General features: G+C 50.9%; 1 protein-coding gene across 2 annotated transcripts in view; it reads left to right on the top strand.

Moving 5' to 3' along the window:
- PLCG2 (phospholipase C gamma 2) overlaps nucleotides 1–15,350 on the top strand; it is a 144,539-nt gene that overhangs the window by 56,171 nt on the left and 73,018 nt on the right. The window contains exons 2-5 of one of the 2 annotated variants that reach the window (XM_034639447.1): nucleotides 670–763; nucleotides 1,503–1,550; nucleotides 10,241–10,325; nucleotides 11,744–11,827. In XM_034639447.1, coding sequence (XP_034495338.1) covers nucleotides 670–763; nucleotides 1,503–1,550; nucleotides 10,241–10,325; nucleotides 11,744–11,827 — 311 coding nt within the window. The remainder of the gene's footprint in view (nucleotides 1–669; nucleotides 764–1,502; nucleotides 1,551–10,240; nucleotides 10,326–11,743; nucleotides 11,828–15,350) is intronic. The other variant, XM_034639448.1, reaches the window with a different exon arrangement.

Genomic DNA, 15,350 nt, shown 5'->3' on the forward strand with positions numbered 1-15,350 from the left:
GGGACAGGTCTCCTAACACTTCTGAGCTTAATTTTCTCCCCCTCCCCATGGGAAAAGGGGGAGCAGCAATCTTGGCATGCTCTCGTCCAGATAAACAAGGTACCTGCTTCTTAGGAGATGGTTACTAACTCAAAGAGGTGTCTGCATTGCTAGCTCCATTTTACTGATGAGGACACGAGGCACAGAGAGGTTAAGGAACCAGGTGAATGTCACACAGCCCCGAAGTGGTGCAGTGGGACTTGTCAGTGATGCCAAGCTCTTACCCACTGCTTGGTGCTGCCTCTCTCCCCTCTCCCTGGCCCTGACGAGAAACGGGAAATGCTGAGGGTGGCTCAGGATCATGGTGGGAATTATCCCAGGCCCTCTACCTTATTCACTAGTATAGGGATAAAAGCTAAAACTGTTGGGGGAAAAAATTGTCCCACTTGTTACCCTTGCTGTAGATGGGTCATCATAGGCACGTGGCTTCATCTTGGACAAAAAGCAGGTCTTAGAGCCATGAAGGTGTGAAGGAGATGCCTCCTTGGTGCCCCTGTGCAAAACCGGAAACCAGCACTGGCGCCTCCCATGCCTGTCGTCCGTATGGGGCCGGGATGGCGCGGGGCCCCGCTCTCTCTGCAGAGGTCTTCCCAGGCAGTAACAGCATACCATTCGTGTTCACCTCTCCAGCCGACTCCAAAGAAGATGCGACTAAGTGGCTGTCTGGCTTGAAAATCTTACACCAGGAAGCGATGAGCGCCTCCACACCCACCATTATTGAGAGGTATTGACTCTTGCTTCTTTATCTTGTCTTCCCACATTTGTTGATTCTCCTCCCTTTAGCCAGCGTGAGCGAAGGAAGGGAAAATGGGGCGTTTCATCTAGGAGGCTCACGGAGGGTCCTGCGTGCATCAGGTTCTCAGTAGAGGCTGTGGGCTCTCCCGCATCTCGCCAGAGAGCCTCTCTCGGTACTGGGCCATGCTTGGCCTGCGGGGTGAGCGGTGCGCCGAAACCGAGACAGAAACAGGCATTGGTGGTGTTTGACGGGAGGACCGAGGGCTTCCTTCTTTACAGGATTAAGAAGGGGTTCGGTTGACTCACCGAAGGACAGTCCGATACAGGTAAGGGATTTGCCACCCGCTCAGGATGGCCTTGACCATACATCAGTGTCGTGGAGGTCCTCGTGGGATTGGTGCATGGAAGATTGTCCCCTCGATTAAAACCCTCTGATTCCCACGTTTTTCTCATCAGCTTTTTTGAGAATAATGAACATCATCAGAGAGGACTGTCAGTTTAAAGAGTGCTCGCCTCTACGAGCTGGGGGGGCCTCTTGGCTCAGCTAGGGCGTCTCAACCACAGGAGAAAACTGCTTCTTCCCAAGCTGCTTGAGTTAGCAAGTCGGAAAGCTCTTCTTGTTTCCAGTATCCTTTGTCCCCATTACATAGAACTGCCTGAGATGGGAGCTGTTGACTAACTGTCTCTGTCTCTCTGTCTGTCTCTGTCTGTCTCAACTCTTTTCCCAGTTGGCTGAGAAAGCAGATTTATTCAGTGGATCAAACCAGAAGAAACAGGTAAGATTCGTTCATATTTCTCTGGTTTTCTCCAGATCATATTGGCCTCTGACGTTCTTTCTTGAAATCTTCCGCGGTAGTCGGAGCCTGTTTTGTGGTGTGGAAAGGCCCTCGTGCGGTCTGCCTGGACCGGCGAGGTTCCAGACGCTGTGCCAAGTGCTGGGGGCTGATGGTGACAGAACCTCCACCTGACTGGGCCTCACTTCATGGATGTTCAAGTCCATCTGCAGAGACGGCTGCTCTGCCGTGGATCGCGTGGACCTCGTCCCTGAAGCCCTCACATTCGAGCACCTTCTGTATCCTGGGGAGACACGAGATTGCCACATGCCTGCCCTACTTCGTGGCAGGAGAGAGGTTGACCATAGAGAAGTAACACAGGTTGACTTGGGACAGTTAGATGGGCCGCCAGACATGAGCCGGGGGAAACGATCGATGTGATAACGTGTAATTCAGTGTACGTGTTCCCCGATGGAGCATCTTGGAGTGGTTCCCTGTCAGCACACGCACTGCTCTGTGCCAGACGTTTTGGTAACAAACACGGTTTGACCTTGGATGTGGCAGCGTAATTTCCTTAGGAGAAATCATTTCCTTTTGATGGAGGTGGAGTTGCTCCCAGTCCGTTAGTATCACGAATACTGCTGCTTGGAAACCTTGGGTTCTCCCTGTTTGCAAGCGTGTGTGAGGAGGAGACAAATAGGATCGAGTCCTGGAAGAGGGATCCCAGCAGCGAAGTGGTTCCTGGTGTAACGTTCTGAGAGAGGTCATGCCCATTTGTATTTCTCCCCGTGGTGCAAGAGGGCATGCCTTTCCCTACGCCCTGTATCACCAGACTTCTGGTGATCTGATGGGTGAAAGATAACAGATATTTGCTTAAATTTGCATTTATTTATGAGTGAGGTTGAACATTGTCTCGTCCACTTTTTTTAGGTTATGATTCAGTTATTATTAATAACATAATGATGAAACCTCCCATTTATCAAGCACTCAGCATGCCATGCACAGTGCTCGTGCCCAGCGCTCGAAATTATGGTATCATTTTAGCCTCACATAAGACCTTCTTAAAAATTTTTAAATGATTTTCTTTCTTTCCATTCCCTGTTAAGATCTGTCAGCATGGTGTGTGAGGTCCCAGCTAACCTCTCCAGTTCTCTCCTGGTGTCCCTTTCCATCCCTGATGGGTGTCAGGCCAGCATCCTGCATCAGCTGCTATCTCAGAGTTTGGGCGTGTGCCGTCGTGCCTTCTCCCACACACGCCACCCGACGGGGTGATGGAGAAGCAGCCCCCACCAGTGGTGCAATGTTCAGTAATGTTGTTAGGTCCTCCGGAAGTGTACTCTGTGTTCCCCTGTCCCCCTGCCCTCCCTCCCTCCTCCACCTGCCCAGCATTCACTATGTGGTCCCCCACTGGGCTGTGCTCCAGGGTTACGGAAGTGGGTCTGGGGAGGTCCCCGCGTTGGAGGGTTTTGTTCACACTGGTCTCTTTCAGCCTCCAAGGTGGGGCCTCCTTGGTGTTTCCTTTCTGTATGGCTTAGGGGTGATTCATTGTTGAGGTTGGCGCAGGGATGACAGATGGAGCCCTCTTCGGCCCTCTCTCCGTGCACGGGTGGTACAGGGTGGCTGATTTGGTTTGGAAGTCAGCCTCTCCATCTTGTCAAGGCAGCCTCCCCCTGACTGTCTTGCTCAGAATGGATTCCTGCATCTCCTCCATAGAGACCCATCTTTCTGTTGGCCGGTCCAGAACCTTTAGCAGAGAGGAAGTCTGTTTCTGGACTTGATGTCCCTGTTCCTTGCTTCCCGTTCGCTCTCCCTGACCTTCCTCCCAGTGGGCAGAGCCCCGCGGCTCTGTCAACATGTGGAAAATCCCACCTTTCCTGTGGTTCTGGGAGGCCGGGAGGGAGTTTTTCAAAAGGAACTCTGACCAAGGTACCAATGAAAGAGCAATGGACTTCTGCTCTGCCAGTTTCCCCTCCCTTCCTGTCGCCCACGACTGGTGGCATTTCCCGAAGGAAAACAAAGGAGTGGCAGAAGCCAAGGAAAGACTCCGGCAGCGGGCAGCGGGCTTGAAGCTGGCCCAGCGCGGGCGGCGCCGGCTCCCAGTGCTTTCCTTGGCCGGCATGCCTGGTCTCACTGCGGAGCCGGCTGCTACCCTCTGCCCCTTGCTGAGAGGTCGCCGTGCAGCGGCCAGCGTGCTGAGCACGCTGTGTGCTCCTGGAGTTGGGGCAGGCTTCTGGAATGCTCACAGACCTGGGAGCTTGGTACCCTTGTATCTGTCTCATGAGGACAGTGAGGCCAAGCTGATTTACGGGGCTTGTCTGCAGCAGCTGGCTTGCCAGGCGTGGCTCCAGGGTGGGAGGCTTACCTATCACGACTTGATGCTGCTTTTCTTCTTTTATAACCTGTACTCGGGAAAGCCGCTAAAAGGCAGAAACCCCCCTACAGCCTGTAAGTGAGAACTGCTTAATTGGTTTGATTGTTTGATCACATCGACACAGCACAAAGCCTACCATCTGAAGGTACGCCTCCGTGAGATTAAGTGCGTTCAGACTGTCGTGTGTCCGTCGCCGCCATCCTCTTCAGAGCACTCTTCATGCCCCACAGCTGAAACCCTGTCCCCATAAATGGTCCCCCCCATTTCCTCCTTCCCCACCCCTGAGAAGCTCTGCCCTGTGTCCCATCCCCAGGAGTGTGATGGCGCTAGGTACCTTGTACGCATGGAGTCAGGCCGTCTCTGTCTTGGGGTGACTGGCTTGTTTCACTTAGGACAGCGTCGTCGCGGTTCATCCGTGTTCCTGTAGCAGGTGTCAGAATTCCCCTCCTCTTCAAGGCTCGTAATATTCCCCTGTAGTGGAGACCACAGGTTGCCGATCCATTCATCTGTTGATGGACACTTTGATGGCTTCCCCCTTCTGGCTGTTGTGAGTGTGGTTCTGTGAACATGGGTGTGCAGTCTGCTGCTCTCAGTTCTTGGGGACGTTACCCAGAAGTGGACCTGCTGAATCCAGTGGCAGGGCGGCTCCACTCTCAGACGCAGCGCCGGCCACTTTCCAGTCCCAGCAGCTGTGCGTCAGGGCTCCGTCCTTCCCACTTGCCTGCCAGTGCTTGTGTTCCCCTGCCTGCCTGCCTGCCTTGCTGCCTTCCCTCCTGTCTGCCTGCCTTCTTCCCCCCGCCCCTCTTTCAAATAATAGTTAAGTTACCTTAATGGGTGTTAAGTAGTAGCTCGTTTTAGTTTTGTTTTGCATCTTCCTCATTGCTAGGAATGTTGAGCATTTTTTCACGTGCTTTTTACCATTTGTCTTCTCTGGAAAAATGTTCAGGTCCTCCTTTGCCCATTTTAAAATTTCACCTTACGATTTTAGTCCTTATTCAACTTACAAGTGCCGACTCTGGACTAGGAACTATATAACCTTTTATTTTTTATTCATTCTATTCTGCATTATGCTTTCCTTTAGCATTACCTTTTGAAAAAATGCACATGGATTTTTAAAAAAAATATAAAAGTAATTCGTGTTCATCATAGAAAATTTTATAAATTCTGAAAACTAGAGAATCTGTATGAATGTGATGTTAAACAGTAAGCACCCCTAACCCCAGCTGCAGGTGTTTCACTAGATTTCCACCGTCAGCTTTGCTTTTTACTTGTTTATTTTACTTCATTAAAATCTAATTACACATAGGATCTTCTCCCCCCCCCATTCTTTAACCTCTAAGTTTGGGGATAACTTTACATTTAGAGAAATTGCGAAGATAATACAGGGAATCCCCAAATACCCCTCTGCCTGGCTTTCTCTCCTGCTCCCCTCGTGCATTACCGTGTCGTGTTTCTGGAAACTGAGGAGCCAGCATTGGCACAGGACCCTGAACTGAACCCTGGACTTGATTTAGAGCTCACTATTTCCCCACCGAAGCGCTCTTCCCGGTCCCAGATCTAATCCCCGACCCCCCGTAACACTGCGTTGTTCTGCTCCTTGGTCTTCTCTGGGTTGGGACAGTTTCTCCGTCTTTCCTGATGACCTTGGCGGTTGTGAGGAATGCATCCAGGTATCTTCTAGAATCTCCCTTAGATCGTGTTGGTCTGACATTTTTGTCACGAAGAGGCTGGAGTGATGGGTAGGCTGAGGTGGTGGGTCTTTGGGAAGAACATCACAGAGGTGAAGGGCTTCTTCATCCTGTCGTCCCATCGAGGGCTGCGTGTTCTCTGCGGGGCTTGTCGGTGGCGATGTCACCCTGGATCACCTGGCCAAGGAAGTAGTGGGAAGATTGCTCCTTTGTACAGTCACAGCCCCGTTCTTGGGGAGTAAATCGCTGCATCCCGGCCACCCTAACGGAGGAGAGGATTACACTGTTTCCACATCATGTTAAACCATAAGAACGTCTGCACCCCTTGCAGCTCTTCAGGAAAGTGATGCCAGTGCTTATGTTAGAAATCAACCAATGGGAATGTGATATTTGGTTTGAAAAGCTGTCTTTTGCTTATCATTTATGTCCGGTTTTTCCTTATGTTCGTTCGCATTATCACCGAATCATGTTCAAAGTGAACATAGGACATGACCCTCACAAGAAACATTTTCGGGGGTCACTGTAGGATTCTTGGCCTTGTGCCAAGACTCCATGGCCCCCCATTGGGCAGACATGCTCTGCTTTCCTTGAGTCTTACCTTCCTGTTGCTGTTCACGTTGGCGGGGGCTCCTTGAGGTCAGGGGTCTGGCTGGCTTGGTCTTCCTAGTGTTTGTTGGATGAAAGAAAACCCTCCCTTTCATTCCTAGACATAACATTGAGCAAATGGAACATTCTAGCTTGGGAAGCTTTTCTTATGACATTTCCAGGTTTGGGGAGACTGAGTCCAAGTGTCAATGCTAGACACAGCTAACTCTTGGCTAGGTTTTTAGAGGCAACCCTCATTTCACCCCCATATTTGAGCCTTTAGAGTTTAGTTGTCTCTTATCTGGGAATTAGGTTCTGAGGTTGTGCAAAAGTTGAACATTTCTGTGATCGAAATATCCCTTGAGAAAGCAGCCCCCCACCCGAACCTTCTATGAGGTCCCTGGAATCGTGTTCCCTGGTGGGAGGCTCACAGGGGCTGCGTCCCACAGTGGGACTGGGAGCACATTGTCTCCTGTGGACATTTCTTTGCCTTTTGCCCCTGGGCATATAACATNAACCTTCTATGAGGTCCCTGGAATCGTGTTCCCTGGTGGGAGGCTCACAGGGGCTGCGTCCCACAGTGGGACAGGAGCCTCAAAAGGCTGGGAGCACATTGTCTCCTGTGGACATTTCTTTGCCTTTTGCCCCTGGGCATATAACATTGGAATTTGCATCGGCTGAAGGTGGGCCACCCTTTTTCCTTCAGCCTGGCAGGGGCAGAGGGAAGACCGTGCTGGATTTCAGGAGGCAGAATGGGCAGGGGTTGCAGGTGGGAGGCAGGGATGTGGGTCCGGGTCTCTCCTTCAGCAGGAATGCGTGTAGGCATATCTTGCCAGTCATAGTGTGGCCCCAGCACATTGGGACTGCCTGGGGGGGCTTTGGCCTTAGGTATGCGGAGTCTCCCCAGGAGAGATTCGGCTTCACTAGGTCTAGCCTGGGGCTCAGAAATTTTGCATTTCTAACAAATTCCCAGAGGATGTTGGTGCCACTGATCCAGGGACTCTATTAGAGAAGCCAGCCTCTAAAGCTGCTCTGTCCAATACAGTGGCCCCTAGCTCCAGGTGGCTATTTAAATTAGTTAAAATTAAATAAAATTAAAAATTTAGTTCCTGGGTCACGTTAGCCACATTTCGAATGCTCAGTAGCCACATGTGGCTAGTGGCTACCGTGTCAGACAGCTCAAATATAGAACATTTCCATCACCATAGAAGGTTCTTTTGGGCAGTGGTGAGGTTTGAATCTCTGCTTTAACACTTACTGGTGGTGTGAGTTTGGGTAAATTAGTTAATTTCTCTGTGCCCTAGTCTGTAAGAGTGAGCTGATTGGTCCTGCCTCCCCGGGTTGGTGTGAGGTCTCCATGGGTATGTGAAAGCGCTTAGACGGTGCCCGGCGTATGGTGAGCGCTGACAAAGGCTTATGATTGTCCTTACTGCTCCAAAAAGCTGGGGGTGGTGGAGGTGTCGGTCCAGCCTCTGGTGGCAGGGAAGTTTCCTGGGGCAGTATGGTAAAGGCTGCTGCCATGCGGTACTTTGGAGCTGGGACCGTGCCAGGCCGACAGGGAAGGTGCCACGATTGTGGAAGGATTGAGGCCTGCCGTGGAAGGGGTGGGGCCCTTTGTGGCCCATGGCCGGGACAATTTCTTGCTTTCCCTCTCCGAAGGAATTGCCCTGGCTCCTAACCCATGGTCACAGGCTGAGCCCACAGGAAGCAGAATCTGAGATGGGTGTTTGTGTGCAAGAAGCTCGCTGGGGAGGGTGTGGGGGAGGGACACCTGTGCGTAGCAGCAGGAATTAGGTAGCCGTGGTCACAGCCATGGGACCGCAGAGCCGTCCTCCCAGGCTGTCCTCCGTTGCGGTCCTGAGAGAGCTGGGGATGCTGGATGTGACCTTGCTGAGGCACTCTCTTCATCTGAGGACGACAAGTCCCCAGTGGGGAGAGGGGCGAGGTTGGGGGCTGCTGGATTCCTCCCCGCCAGCAGCTGGGGAGTCTCCGTGCAGGCACGGCTCAGGGTCAGGCAGTGCAGCAGCCACAGGCCCCGAGGGGGAGTGGAGTGGCAAGGTCCCAGCATAGGACCCAAGGAAGCTCTGTGGCCCCCACCTTTACCTGGGGGCTCCGTTGCGCTGCTGTAAAGTGGGGCTTTTGGAGCAGGTGGCTTCGGGTGCCCCCTTGCTCAGAGTCTTGTGCCCTCAGATCTGATGTTTGCTCCCCTGGGTCCCAAGGGCCATGTGTCTGTACCTGGATGTAGGGAGGTTTCTTGACCCTGTTTCTGCCTGGAGGTTCTGGGTTCCCGAGGGGACTCTGACCTCCTCCTTGGTCCTGGATGAGCTCTGCAGGGCCGCCAGTTGGCCAGACCCTCTCCTGGCCCCGTCTTGGGGCACCAGCCCCTGCTGCACCTCTCTCTTCATCCTGTCCTGGCCAGGCCCTTCCTGGACATCCTGGGGGCTGGGTCACCGAGGGGGTCTCAGCCAGCCTGCTTGATTCTCTGCCCGGCCAGCCCCCCCTGACGTCGTTGCTCTCAGTGTTTCTGGGAAAGCCCTTGGTGCTAACCCTGTAGTAGTGGGGGTAGGGAAGCCTCTCGCAGGTGAAAGTGTCTGATGTTCGGGAGGCTGTGAGACTAGAGGTAGAAAGGCTGGAGGTGTGGACACTGGGATGGCCGGGAGTCCCACTTAGCGCTGCTTTCCGGATGTACCGACAGAGGCCGAGTTGACAGCACTGGGGAAACTGCCCACACCTGGGCAGGCTTCCTTCCTCGGCCATGCGCAGCCCTGTCCAGGCTGACGTCTCCAGAACACAGAGCAGTGGTCTCTGACCACACCAACAGCACCCCCCGACCACCCTCTCTCGCTCTAGCAGACACTCGGCTCTGCAGCCACAGGGGTCTGGATGCCGTGCCCTTGACCCCCCACCCAAGCCCCACACCCCCGCACTGTTTGTGCTCTTCCTGGAGAGGCGGGGAAATGTGCTGGTTACAGGTGCGCAGCCCTGGAGTCCACCTGCTCCACCTCCCACCCCCGAATCTCTCTGAGGCCGTGTCCTCACCTGGAACGTGGAGCTGGTGACGGTACCCACCTCAGGAGGTCGTTGGGGCATGGAGGGAGGATGCGTCTGTGGGTCCGTCTGCGCCCCGGAGCAGTGCCTGGCATTGAGTGTGCGCTGGTGACCTTCCAGCTGTGACTCTTGCTAACGAGTGCTATTACGGGTATTTCTTTTGTTCAGAACGTGCTCTCCCCTTCTTTACTGTGCAACTGAACTTGCCACCTGGCCCAAGTGAAAAGCACACATGATGATTTCTGTGATGTGATCCACATGACTATACCTTTTGGGATTTTTTTTTTAAGATTTTATTTATTTATTTGACAGAGGGAGACAGCCAGTGAGAGAGGGAACACAAGCAGGGAGAGAGTGGGAGAGGAAGAAGCAGACTCCTAGCAGAGAAGCCTGATGTGGGGCTCGATCCCAGAATGCCGGGATCACGCCCTGAGCCGAAGGCAGATCCTTAACGACTGCACCACCCAGGCGCCCCTCTTTTGGGATTTGATTCAAACCCACGTTCTGCTGTCACCCAGCTCTGACCTTGAGCAGTGTATCCCTCCCAGACCCCTCCCCCATTGCCTGTTCTGAACCCTGAGGGTGGGTAATGCTTCCTGTGTAGGGGGTCAGATGTAGGGAGGGGTTAGGTAGCATTATTGCTTGGATGACACCCAGAGCTAGCCTGGCACATAGTAGGTGTTTGTATAAGGCTGACTCCTCTCCCCTTCCCCTCTGGCCTCCAATGACCCTCCCTTGGTTTGAACCACTGGAACATTTTATATCTGCAAAGGTTATCTGGTCTCCTGACACCATGTTCTGCCCACGCTGTAAATCTCTTACTCCACCCGAGTCCATGACCAGCCCTGAAGGGTGGAGACCAGCCTTATCTTCCAGACCTGCCTCTTGTTCCCAGTCCCCCTTGCAGAGGGCTCCGGAGGGCAGGCTGGATGGGAAGAGCCAAACCCTCTACCGTTGAAGTCCCTCGAGGTGGATAAATCTGGGGTTTCCCTCTTTTGCAGCATCAGCCTCCGAGAGTTGAAAACCATCTTACCCCTGGTCAACTTCAAAGTGAACAGTGCCAAGTTCCTCAAAGATAAGTTTGTGGTAAGTTTCCTAGCTTGGCTGGCCTGGTGATTTTGGGAACTTAGAGTCACTTCGCCCTTGAGGCCCGTCAAATGCTGCCCAGGAGAACCCTCATCTCCAGATGCATCTGTCCCAGTCCAGACAGAGGGACCACGTGAAGGTCATAGGACCCTGTTCGCAGTCCCAGCCTAGGATGTCCTCCATAAAGACCGTGATTGCTGAGCCGCTGACTTGCTCTCACCCATTCCAGCCTTTCCGTTGCCTCACCATCCCACAGCCTACTTTCCTTCAAGTAGTACAAACAAATGTGTTTCTTTTGGAAAATATTATGAAAGGTTCCTTATGTAGGTTGTTGGGCGTGGCATTCTGTATCCAAGTCCTCATAACATAGTTGTCCGAGTTGGCTCTTCTCTGGCCTTGCCCCCACTTCCCACCAGCCCTCCTCCCACCCTTCATTTAGTTTGGTTATGGTCTAGTGTAATTAAGCTGTTGGTAGATCTGTGGCAGGTTAAGTCACTCTGAGAGTGATGGTGTAGGGTAGGGCAGAGGGGGCCTTCCTGAACGGGGTGAGGATGAAGGTGATGTGTGGGCCCAGAGAGACTGGTGCTCAGAGAGATCCCAACTCTTGTCAAGGAACCCAGTGACACTCTGTCTCCTTAGCTCCAGTTGTAAGAGTCACGTGGCCTTGCCAGTGGCAGCCCCAGTCACAGGCTTCCTCAGCCAGGAAAGTGCGTTCATTTTTGTACTAGTGAGCTCTCAGAAGAGTTAACCCACTCTGTGGCTATCAAGCCATCTTTTGACATGCCTGGAACATTCCTACTATTCTAAGAAGGCAGAAACTGAGACGGGGGAGCGTTTACCATCGACCGTCACATTGTTGGATTCTTGTTCTTTATCAAGGCTTTCCTGAGCTCGCGATATGTAGATGTTACTGGTTTGGTTCTGAGGAAGTCCTAGGAGGGTGGTGGTGGTTTTCCCATTTTACAGATGAAGAAACTGAGGGTCCGAATGGATCAGGTCAATTACCCAAAGCCATTAAGCAATTCAGGGGATGAGCCTTGACTGGAGTTGAGCCGGGTCGAACTCCAAAACCTTGCTTGGTTTTCCCATGCTTTTAGAATGACCCCATGCGAGGTCTGGATTTGGAAGTGTCTTCTGCCCCCAGAGGGAGGAGTTCTGCGTTACTCCTCTTGGAATTCTGGCCAAGTCTCTTCCGCTGTGGGGGTCAAGGGTAGGATCTCACCCGGTGGGGCCCCTGGGGGATATGTTCTCCCGGCAGATAAATAAGGAAACCTGTGGACAGTTTGGGTTCCGAGGAAGGTGAGTTTGCTCATAGCCAGTGCCATGGGACAGCCGTTGCGCCTGGTAACAGCACAGCGGCCTTCTCGTAGGGGCTTCAGAGATCGCGTGGTCACTTGTTTTTTTTTTTTAATTCACAGGAAATCGGCGCGCACAAAGATGAACTCAGCTTCGAGCAGTTCCACCTGTTCTACAAAAACCTTATGTTTGAGCAACAAAAGTCGGTAAGATAATTCTTGAGCAAATGATCAAATGATGTTTTTGTTTGCCCTGTGTTTCAAAGTCCGGCACATTCCTAAGAAACCCACGAGAAGTGTTGAGTGTCCCTTCTCCTCAAAGAAAGACATGGTGGGAATGACCGGGACATACTGTTTGCATCTGTTAGATTATAGACACGTGAGAGAGCGAGCTAGGGGGAAAATGGGGGGAATGGCTCTCTTACCCTCTTGGTGAGAGTGTGAGAAGTCTGGAATTCAATTGCAGCTTATTAAAGTAAAAAAAGTTCTGTTAACTCGGCTGAATGATCTCATTGTGGAAGGAAATTTATCAGATTATTAAGGGGAACCATCTCTGGGTGGAGGGATTATGTGTGTGTTCCTTCTTTTTATGATTTTATTCATTATTTATGAGAATATTTTTTATTAAGATAATATGCCATTTTAAAATTAAATTAAGATGTGCATTCATTTTGACCAGACAGTGGCATTTTGGGGACTCCGTTTGAGAGAAATGAGGGCACGGGGACCTAGGAATTTATTAGCAGGTTGTTTATTGGAGCATTACTTATGCTGGCAAAATACCTGGGAGCCATCTGCTTGCCTCTCAGTAGAGGAATAGCAGAGTAAATTATGGTCCATCCAGCCCCGCAACGTTACGCCGCTGATTAAGAAGACCGAGTCTGTGCGCCTGTTGATCTGGAGTGCAGTTCGTGATATTTTGTGAGCAAAGCCAGCAGCAGATTCATGCGAGGAGCTAGGTCTAATGAAAAACCAAAACCAGGATATAATAATCCTCCTTCATATGTCTCTGTGTGTTTTTATGAACAAAGGAAAAAGTACAGAACAATACACACTTCATGTCTAATGTTGATTTCGTCTGTGTATTGAAGGGGTTGGGAAGATGGGCAGGAAAGATAATTGCCTTTTTCTTTGCACACCTCCATTTTCTTTGACTTGTTCCAAAGAGCACGTTACTTTCACCATAAAAAAAAAAGTCATGTAAAGTGTAAAGCTTAAAAAGTGGGGTTCAGTGCAGTGCATGGAACGCAGTACCTGGTGGGTGGTGTGCACCCCACGAACAGCAGCCACTGCTGTCGGAAAGGGCTTTGCAGGTGGCAAAGGTGGGTCCAGAGCAGAGCTGCAGAGCAGAGAGGATGTGGGACTTGGAGTCAGAGATCTGGTTTCTCGAACTAGCTGTGTGATCCCGGGCTGGCCACCCACCACTCTCAGCCTCAGTCTACTCATGTGTGTTGGGGGTGGGGATTCCTGCCCCCACCCGCCCGGGCTCTAGGGAGGACTGAATGAGGGCTTGGGACGGGAGGTCAAGAGTGTAGGCATTTTTAAATGACGAGCATATGAAAGTCACTAGAAGCAGGGCGCCTGGCCGGCTCAGTTGGTAGAGCACACGACTTGATCTTTGGGTCGTGAGTTCAAGCCCCACGTTGGGTGTGGTGTCAACTTAAAAAAAAAAAAAAAAAACCACAGTCAACCAGAAGACACTTACTAATTGCGTTCTGCAGGCAGGCCTGAAGGTGGGCAAAGGATGAGGCTTCTTGACAGAGGACCGCTGGCTGTGTGTGGGATTTTGGATATATCTGAGGCAAAGAAATGGGAGCAGCATGTCCAGTTTGCCTAGATTGGGGAAAAATACATTATTTTATAGAGTAAAACATTCCATTGCATTGTGTTCATTTTCACATATTAGTTCTGAGTTTGCCAAATAGAGTAGAAAGCCTATGTAGGCTTTGGGGATTGGAAGTCTTGGATTTCAGCCCCAGCTTGACCTTGGCTGACCACACGTGACTTTGGGGAAAGCCATCTTTTTTCCCTTCGCTCAGCGGCCTCTGTGAAATAAAGGTATTAAATCAGGTCATGGGTTATAAAACTTTTTAAATTACATAACCTTCCTCCCTTTTTTTATATGAAAACTTAATTTAAAAAACTGCTGTATAAAAGCTGATCAAAACACGTTTTTTTAGGTTAAAATCTGAAAGTTTTATTTATAATCATTTCTTGAGAACAATGAAAATGTTTGATGCCAATGTACGAGTGAAATCCAGGGTAATGACGATTATGCAGTTGACCGGGATTGAGAAAAGTTTGATTCACTCAGGATCAGTAGTTGCAAATAACGGTTTTTATAATCAGTTGGATTGAAATTTCAGAATGCTGTCTCAGACCGATGGCAGGCGAAGCTTGAGGATAAAGTTTGCACAAAAGCTAATTTGTCTGCCAGCACAGGTTAACCCATTGGTGTTCTGTTTCCATCGTGATAAAATTCCACCGAAGACTTACTTCAACCTGCATGTTTGTTACGGTTCTTATTAAGGCTAATGTGTGTGTGTTTGGGAGCGAGAAGCAGGGAGAGGAAGTTTGAGTCAGATTTCTGCAGAATCCCTGAATCCTCTGGGGGTAACTTAGATTGCCCAGTTTTGGGGGAAAAACATCTGTACCAGAGGGTGCCTGCTTCTGTCAGCCAGAACACCCCATTCAGCCCATATTCTGTTGGAGTTGGCCTCATGGTTTGAATGTTTTTACAAGGAATCACCTACATTTAAAACTTAAGAGATTCCATATTAAGATCTAGATTTTCTGCTTCTTTTGAAAAAAAAAATTGACACATGGCTCTATATGGGTCCTGAGTTCCCCATGAGGACATCTGAGTAGGAAGGAAGCAAGCATTCTCTGGTTTGCCCCCGCTCCCACCCTGCCCACCTCCCCCAGCTCTCTACTAATTTATGTTGCCTCCCAGGCCCCAAAGACTTGGGAACTCCAGCATTGGAAGGTAGAGCTGACTTGGAATGTGGATAACAAAACCCCAAGCTCTATAGTTAGTGGTCAGCTTGAGAAACCTCACGACTCTTGTGCAGGTAAACGCCCCTCCCCTAGTGTCTGCATATCATTTACTTCCTGAGCTCCTTGCTGGCTGCACAGAGCACAGAAAAGCAACAGCTGTGTGCTCTTAGAGGCTCCGCTGGATTTCTTAGGCTCCTTTGGGGAGACAGGGCTGTTGATGGTGATTGACAACCCCCCAGCCTAGATCCCTCTGCTCATGTGGTTTTGAAGCAAACCCAGCCTTGTATTATTTCTCCCTTAAATGCTTGAAAACCCAGCTTCCTAACTGCTGCTCAGCGACCTCCCCACCAAACATGTGAAGACCCCTGGGTTAGTGGCAGCTGGGCATCAGACAGTCACAAGCTCTGATCAGCAGTGAGGATGGCTGGTTAATTTCCTTCTTGCTCTTGGTCCAGGACTTGAGTTTCATCCCTGTGAAACCCTGCCATGGTCAGGTTACTGTTTGTTCATCTGTTTTTACCCCCTGACCTTCCGTACGATCTATTTTCTGCACCCTCCGGTAGATTCCTTTGGAAATGTGTTCCAGTTATGCATTAGCTGCATAGCAGTATCATCACGATGCTCATTGTTCTTTCAGTTTCTGAGGCTCGGGCATTCTAGCGTGCCTTAGCTGGATTCCCTGCTTTGGGGTTTCACATGATTTCTGCCTGAGGCCGTGGTCTCATCTGAAGGC

Source organism: Ailuropoda melanoleuca, chromosome 12, assembly GCF_002007445.2.
Source record: "Ailuropoda melanoleuca isolate Jingjing chromosome 12, ASM200744v2, whole genome shotgun sequence".
NCBI classification, from domain to species: Eukaryota; Metazoa; Chordata; class Mammalia; order Carnivora; family Ursidae; genus Ailuropoda; species Ailuropoda melanoleuca.